General features: G+C 35.8%; 1 protein-coding gene across 1 annotated transcript in view; it reads left to right on the plus strand.

The window, feature by feature from the left end:
* LOC138323896 (interferon-induced very large GTPase 1-like) overlaps positions 1 to 6,734 on the plus strand; it is a 7,438-nt gene extending 704 nt beyond the window's left edge. The window contains 3 exon segments of the mRNA XM_069268863.1: positions 176 to 3,085; positions 3,088 to 3,359; positions 3,848 to 6,734. Of these exon segments, the coding sequence (XP_069124964.1) occupies positions 176 to 3,085; positions 3,088 to 3,359; positions 3,848 to 5,503 (4,838 nt within the window). The 3' untranslated portion in view covers positions 5,504 to 6,734.
* Positions 6,735 to 8,899: the final 2,165 nt, after the last annotated feature.

The following is an 8,899-nucleotide window of genomic DNA, read 5'->3' on the forward strand; positions in this document are numbered from 1 at the left end:
TATAACATAAGCACTCAATGACATGTTTCTGTCTTTATATAGTAATGGACGATGCCAAAAATAATAAATAACCTATTTAAGAATATTGAGAATATGCACTTGGCACTTTGCTTCGTGTTTATAGCGAAAACTCTGGTGTGTAATTTTGTATTTATTTTTTCCTTTATATTTTCAGTTCCAAAAGCAGTTATTGATCTTGGATTAGAAGAATACTTCCCAGCCAAATTCAAGACGACAGACATGATGTGTTTCAGAGAGAATGAGAAGCCCGAAACGCTCAAAGACATCCCTTGGACAATTCTACGTAAGATTATAATGCTTGATAGGTCGGCTAGAGAAGATGTTTTATATGAACATTATCGTAGCTCTGCTGCTGCTGCTGCGTCTGTTGCTGTTGCAACCGCTGCGAATGGTAATAGTGGTAGTGGTGTTGATGGTGATAACGGTCGGGTCGATGTTGATAGTGGCAATGGTGGGAACAGTGTTGATGGTGGTAATGTTGGCAGTGGTGGGGACGGTGTTGTTGGTGGTAATGGTGGCAGTGGTGGGGACAGTGTTGATGGTGGAGACGGTGGCAGTGGTGGGAACGGTGTTGATGGTGGAGACGGTGGCAGTGGTGGGGACGGTGTTGTTGGTGGTAATGGTGGCAGTGGTGGGGACAGTGTTGATGGTGGAGACAGTGGCAGTGGTGGGAACGGTGTTGATGGTGGAGACGGTGGCAGTGGTGGGAACGGTGTTGATGGTGGTAATGGTGGAAGTGGTGGGGACGGTGTTGATGGTGGTAATGGTGGCAGTGGTGGGGACGGTGTTGATGGTGGTAATGGTGGCAGTGGTGGGGACGGTGTTGTTGGTGGTAATGGTGGCAGTGGTGGGAACAGTGTTGATGGTGGTAATGTTGGCAGTGGTGGGGACTGTGTTAATGGTGGTAGTGGTGGGGACGGTGTTGTTGGTGGTGATGATGGTGTTAGTGGAAGGAATGATGCTGATGGTAAAAATGATGATGACGATGATGGTGTTTCTGATGATGACACCGACGGCGATGATGATGATGATGATGATGATGATGATGATATAAAGCTACATCCGCTAGATGTATTTATGTCAATATATTTATGTTTACACCCAATTCTCCAGCGTCACGTATGTACAAAAATGTTTTTGTGTCGTCTTGCTGTTCCATTCATATATAGGGACCCATCAGCTGATAACGTATTAAAAGTATCACTGTATCCTTTTCGCGACATAACTATTAAAAGGAAAGATAATGAAAAAAGCGTCATTAATTGTAAGCAGAATGTCATTTCATTTGTACGGTTAGGACGACCCAATTTTTCTAAATCATCTATTGCCAACTTATTACTACATGACAACAGTGATAGGACATTTTTTAATATGGACTGTCCATTAGGAGAAGTAGAGAAGAACTTGAGTAAAGGTCTGGTAGAAGCAGCATGGTATATTCCCACCGGTTCATGGGACAAAAAAGAGCTTGAAGACGTCACCATGGTCTTAAATCTCAGAGGGGATAGTTTGGAATGTAAGCAAACAATGAATTATTTGAATGAGATATCTAATATCATCGTTATTGCTGCCGATGTAAAGATGCTTGAGAACGACTCAGTTGTCCACGAATTGGGTTTTATTCGACGAGACGTTATTTTTCTTTTGTCGGATAAAATTCCGAAACAAAATCGGGATTCATTTCTCGATCAGATGAAAAAGTTTATACCAACTCACTGTTCTGTCCGTTTTATCAATAGAGCTCAAAAGGGTAAGCGATTAGGAGATGATACGTTGACATCATTGCTCATGAAAAACATAAACGCCTGTTTGAATGCCTCAGCCATTTCGCACACAAAGGATAAAACTTATCCCAGTGCGAAAGATTGTAGTACACTTTATGAAATTTGTAAACCTGGAAAGGAAAACATTTTTGTGGACGAAATGAGTTCTGATTTGTTAAAAAGCGCAAAGAAGACAGCATTAGATGTTTTCAATACTCTAACAGTAGAATCATTATCTACCTTGCAAACAGATATATGGAAACAATATGTGCAAACAAACAGACAATTGCAAATGGAAAGAAAGAGAACTGCAGATAAAGAAACAATGTTACAAGAAATTAAATCAAAGGCAAAACAATCAGAACTGATTAAATGTTTCATTGAAACAATCAAGAGTTTACAAGGTGATGAACTATTATTTTTCCTTGACTTTTTATCATTTGAAATTGACGAAAATATAAGATCTTTAAAAGAACTACCTACAGAAGAATTAAAACCTGACGTTTCCTTAGGGTTCGAACATTTGTTTCGTGAAATCGGTATATTGTTTGAACTTGAAGCACTTTTGAAAGATGATCGAGAAAAGCTACCTAAAATTTTGGCGCATCTTTTATTTGAAGGTGTGTCATTTGAATTGATGAACGGCGATGTAAATGATATACCACTGAAATGGGTTCAGGCCGTCTTCAAAGAACTTAAGCATTTAACAAAAAATAAAAAGGTTCTGACTTTGTCAATAATTGGAATTCAGAGTTCTGGGAAATCCACTCTGCTAAACGCATTATTTGGTGTTTCGTTTCCAGTTGGGGTCGGTCGATGTACTCGTGGTATATTCACACACATATTACCTGTAGCAAAAAATAATTTTTCATTTGATTATGTTTTCGTTCTGGATACAGAGGGACTGCGTGCACAGAACTCTGACACGAACTTAAAGCATGACAACGAGCTTGCGACTTTTGCGATAGGGATGGCAGATATCACCATTATCAACATAAAAGGAGAAAATACGTGTGAAGTACAGAATATAATACAAGTATGTATCCATGCTTTTCTGCGACTAAAAGTTGCAAACGAAAACCTTTGTCTCAGCCAGTCATGCATCTTTACCCACCAAAACGTATCAGCTGAAAATGTTTATAAAAAATTGACTACAGAAAGAAAGGAACTGGAAGAAAAATTGAATGAAATGACCCAGAAAGCAGCAAAACTGGAAAATTTAGACGAAATTCAACATTTTAGAGAAATTATCGGGTTCCAATGCCATACACACGTGTTTTATTTCCCTGATCTATGGACAGGTGACCTCCAATGGCTTCAATCAATCCAGGTTACAGCAAAAAGGCGCAGAATATAAAAACGTTCATTTTCCAAACGTTAGCTGCAAAGATGGCGGCAAATATCAAAACCCTTTCTGATATAAATGTTCATCTAAGCGACCTTTGGGAAGGAATCTTGACACATAATTTCGTGCTTAGTTTTAGGAATACATTGGAATATAATGCGTATAATACGCTGGAAAATGGGTTTGCCAAAGTAACACTACAACTTGAAAGATATGTGGACCATGGTTTATCAATCAAAATTTATATTTGAAGACCTTTCTTCCGACAAAGAATTGCGAAAAAGTTATAATGGTCTAGTAGCAACGTACAAGTCAAAATTGAAAAGAGAAGCAGACATCCTAAAATGTTCATTAGATGAAAGTCTGAACAAGCAAGAATATAAAGAAAGTATCAACAAATGGAAAGACCATTTGATGCAAATGTGGAGAACCACTCTTCAAAAATCTGAGTTAACTTTGAAGGAAGGGCTAGAGAGAATGTGTAATAGATATAGTGGTATGCTTACAATTAGCAAAAGTCTTGGAAGTGTGAGAAAAGACCTAACTGATTTTGTAACACAAAATGGCGAGTATTTGCGTAGTTCGCCATCAGGCATAACGACTGTATATAGTGGGATATCAGATATCAAACATAACTTCAATAGAATTTGGGAGAAACATGTCGGAGATCTGCATATACTAGAGGAAGCCCCACCTGATATAAAGCAGTCGCTGACAAATATTCTTCGCATCGAATTTCAAGAAGAAAAAAAAATTTTTGAAGACGAACGGTCTTCTCATCAATATGATTTTTCAAAATATACATGTGTATCAGATGCTGTTCGAACTATTAATTTTGGACGCAAAGCTTTTTAAACATAGATTTAATATGAATAAAGCCATGTGGGGAAATGTGCTAACCATGGGCGCCAAATTAGGTGTTGTAGAGAAAAGTAATCGCCCGGTTCAGAAAGCGTTGAAATTGTTTACCGAACAGTTACTACGATATGTTGATATGAGATTTGAGGATTTTCATCTTCAAGATATATCACAATTCACTGGAACAGAAATGACATCTTTTATTAAGGAAATCATGGGTAAAGTGAAAACCTATAACGACACAAACGAAATTGGGGTGTATTTAAAAGAGTTGTATACAATCAGGCTAGCCGTTTTTGTGTGTGACTTCGCCTGTCCACTTTTACAAGAACTAGACAACAAATACAGGAAAAAACATAGCATTCAAGCTCAGCTAGATAGGGTTAAAGAAGAAGAGTTCGCTCGCTTTCAACATCAAATCTTTCAGAAGACCATGTTTGGCACAGCTAAACTTGTATGTGTGTCATTATGCCCACATATAGATGAATATATACGGAGGGAACTTCATCATAAGGTATATCTTGACACTTTAGAAGAAGTTAGTTCCAAAGAGGCTTTACTTGTGAAGATAATGAGAGATTTAGCTAAAAACAAAACCAACAGCTTCGATAGGTATATAAAGTATATTCAAAATCCACATACCTATGCCTTAGAGTGGTTACACCGTTTTGTCAACGACAGATGTTTTACAAAACAATCATGCCTTTATTGGAATATGGCTTCGGATATTATCGTTGAAGTGATGTCACAAATCAAGAAAGTTAAAGATGAAATAAGGGCCGTAAAACTTAACGAATGGTTAGTTGAGTTCCATGGCAAACTCCAATCAATTATCCCGGTCCCTGCAAATCATAATGAATGCTTCGGTGATCAAATGGATTTTGATGTTTTAGAATTCTCAGAGAATTTAATGAAAGAAATCGACGAGAAGCTTAACGAAATGAAAGCAAACTTCAGCGCTGTTGATAAGTATACAGTAGTTTGGCCAGATAATAAACAACCTCCTTATAAAATGGCCATGGATCACGTCTGGGGCTGTACAAGTTCGTGTCCCTTCTGTCACGAACCCTGTACATTAGGACAGGATCACAGGCTTCTACACAGGTGTATCCAACACAGACCCATGGGATTAAATGGAACTTTCTGGATGAAGTTGGGTAAATTATCTAACGAAAGTTGTAACATAGAGGTCGGATTACATACAAATGTCTTTGAGTCTGCCTCAGGATCACAACAAAAGCTTGAGTCGACTATTTTGATAAGATTAAAGGAGTTTTTCGGTTCGAAACGCTACCGTCGTTACAAAAACTACAAAGATTTTTACCCTGACTGGAACATTGTCCCCAAGTCCGATATCTCCTTATCCACATATTGGGCATGGGTGTTATGTCAGTATAACGATCAGTTAGCGGATCATTATGGAAAGCAGCCTACAGACATCCCAGAGTCTTGGAAAAGTATTACTGAACAAGATGCATTAGATAGTCTTCCAGACTTAGAAACATATGAGTACTGATTTTTAAAAGCTGATTGAGGTTCCTAGTGTGGGTGTACAGATATTTTGTGATTTGAATATAAAAAAATCCACGTGTTTTAATGAGTTTTTTCTCAGTGACTGACATGTTAACTAACCCCCGTGATGGATGTCTTAATTGGACCTGCATGTGATTAGTTCCCATGGTTAGGTTTGCCAGTCTCTAAAGATACACTATAGGGAGAGAGAGAGATCTAGCTGCAAGGAACTATTCAAAGAAAATATTTCAGACGGCACCATATTCGCGAGGTAAAATAGAGTATACATTTTTGTTTATATTACGGTTTGATTTGATATGGCTTGATGTGATAAGAGCTCATTTTGCAATATCGTGATATTAGTTTTCGATGACGTAGTACACTTCAAGCTGTGAGTTGCCAGGTAAAACAATGACAGTTTTCCACGCTGGAAACCTTGAACTAACTGTTATATATCATACTTTATTTGTAATTTGTACTATAATGTCATATCTTTGTATAGTTATGACTTATGTTAACTCACGTAGAAAAAGAAACACTTGAAAAAATAGTATTTTCTTTTGTTTCATGTGTATAGTGAAGTTATGATAGAGACGCCAAGGTGTTGCACCATCACTGCATGCTTGCAAGAAAATCTTACATGTACAACATACTTTAAACGTAATGCTAGGACAGGCATTTCTATGCGACAATCAAACTATCTCTAAAGGTTTCTTAAATGTCGCGAATATATGTGAGAAAAACTCTTTAAATAGTCTTTACATTCCATCTTTGTATGACAGTGCACTTACAGCGGGAATTTCGTGCAAACATAAACATAATTTCTAATGTAAAATCCTACAACAGATGGATAACAAATATCTGTGACTTTACCAGATTACGATATGCAAAATTGTATATTGCATTGTAATTAATTATGTACTTCGTGTGCTATTTTTTTAATAGGCCGCACTCCATCGAGAGATAAATATTTTGTATTTGAAGTGCATTATTGACGTCCCAAGTTTTTCTTTGAAAGATTCAAATGAAATAAAAAGTGTTGCATGTTGCTATACACGATTATGTTTTAACACTTTTCAATGTATTGATTTACTTAAATAAATTAGATGTGATTATTCTTCTTAATTTCAGAATTTATTTTTACAGTGATTATTTTTTCAAGTCATTATCTTTTTATCTTCAGAGATTTCTAGCTGAAAAGGGCAAAGTATATTCAGATAACATTATTTAACATTATGAATATTGTACATATTATATATTTATATTAAGATAGAAAATTTTTAAGGTTTTCATTTCTAGTGTGTTTATTTGACAAATATCCTTCAATGTATTAAAGTTTATATTCGATCAAAACTGGTGTTAAACTTGTTAATCAAATGTTAGTTATTTAGTTACTAGTTTATCGCCTACATGACTATACCTATTACATGCAATGTCGTTTGTTGTAGATGCTTTATTTTATTACCCTTCGTACTGAATTCCTTAAACCTATACCCCCACATAATGAGAGGATCCAGTAACCAAACAGTAAAACGCTGCCCGCCACTAAACAATTGTTTTGTAATAAAAATAGGTAAACCTGTTTTTGTTAGAAAGATCGTTTCCTTATATAGTTTAAAAGCCTTTTGATATTGGTCATTCATTGATTTCTTCTTCGGACGATTTTTTGCGGGATTATAAAACCAAATGTTAACCCCATTAAAATGGAACATTTTGGTTGATGAATTTATTCTGTTATGAATTGCAATCTTTATAGATTTCGTATAATTTGGAATAGAATTTGAGATGATATTTGTGATTGCCTATTACATGTGATGGCGAATTTTTCGAGTTGCCTCCACTACCCTACAAATCTTGAAACAATCACACATTCCGAATTGCTAAAAGGTCAAATAGTCTTAAGGAATGATTTAAAAAAAAAAGCTACATGTATATAGTAAAGTATGTGGATGACAAACCACTTCTGTACCCGCATATTGATTCAAAATAATTTTGGTACTCATGAAATTTCTTTTATTAGTTTCGGTTGTCATTGCTGTTATTGACCCGTAGGAAAATTGTCGCGAATACTTCCTTGTAGTATCAAATGTTTTCCTAAAGAAACTATAGTAAAAGAGAGTACTACTGTGTATCTCTTTGATGAAGATTTCATATGAATTCCGTGACTGAGGAAGTAATATGGAAAAAAGAAACAATAAGATGCATTTGTTGTTTCTGCAGCATATGCCTTTTATTGCCAAAAAAATCCTTACTCAGGTTTTTCTCCAAGCAACCTTTGTGCAGACATGCATCTAGGTTCCATTGTATTCGGCAACTCATTATATACAAAATTCAGTACATGAAAAAAAGTCGAAAATCCATTGACACAGGGTGACTAATCTTTAAAGATACAAAATGGTTGGATCGGAGATGCATGTTTATCCCATAACTATGCATGTTTAACAATGGAAAACCACGTGATAAATTCCACAGCAGTTGCAATTGGTTATCGTTTATGTTTTCACACTCCAGTGTGTAAACATCTACGGCGCCTCTGATTGGCCAACTCTAAGATCTCTTGATCCCGATTGGCTCTAATCTTCGGGCTACTTTTCATAGCGCATTTTCTTTAAAATAGCATTGGATTATTAACTGTTTAACAGGTAGTTGCTTATTCAAAGTATCAAATAATAGAACATTGGTTCTCTATTTAGGCACTATATGGAAAGGTGTCACTACATATTGTATCGTTGTAAATGTAAGTCTCCCTGAAGGAAGACAAGAAAATGGTCACGTCTGTATAACTATAGAGTTTGAAAAAAACATGATAAACAACAGTCACTTGTTGGGGAACCTCTATATACAAAAATGTACCAGCAAGGAACTTTGGACTTCTTATTATAAAATATTTTAAACTGTGCCTCTTTTACAAACATACTTTAGTTATTACTTGTAACAGGAGATAAGCTTTCCGTTTCAACTAAATGTAAAGTGATTAATTTTTGCACTAAGTGTTATTCTATATGACCACTTAATACGATCATATATACTATATTTAACCATAAGGTATTTACACCATTCTATAGATGAAGATATGTTATATTTAATAATTCATTCTCCTTACCGTTTAATAAAACCATGCTACTTATGAACAACTATGAATAATATCTAAGAAGCTAATAATTTGTAGAAATATGAAACTGTTAACTCGTTTCAAGTTTAATTTTATAAAGTAAAAGCTATTTCTGTTAATGTATGTACCTTTTACAGAGATTTTAAAATTATTTTGGGTTAAAGTTAGTTGCCTATCACTCGAGTTGCTCCCCTTATCATGCAAATCTTGACATCAACACAACAATTCCCGATTTCTTGTAAGGCCCGTTAATCTGAAGGCCTAATATTTCGAAGGCAATGCTTTCCG

The sequence above is a fragment of the Argopecten irradians genome, chromosome 1 (assembly GCF_041381155.1).
Source record: "Argopecten irradians isolate NY chromosome 1, Ai_NY, whole genome shotgun sequence".
Classification (NCBI taxonomy): Eukaryota; Metazoa; Mollusca; class Bivalvia; order Pectinida; family Pectinidae; genus Argopecten; species Argopecten irradians.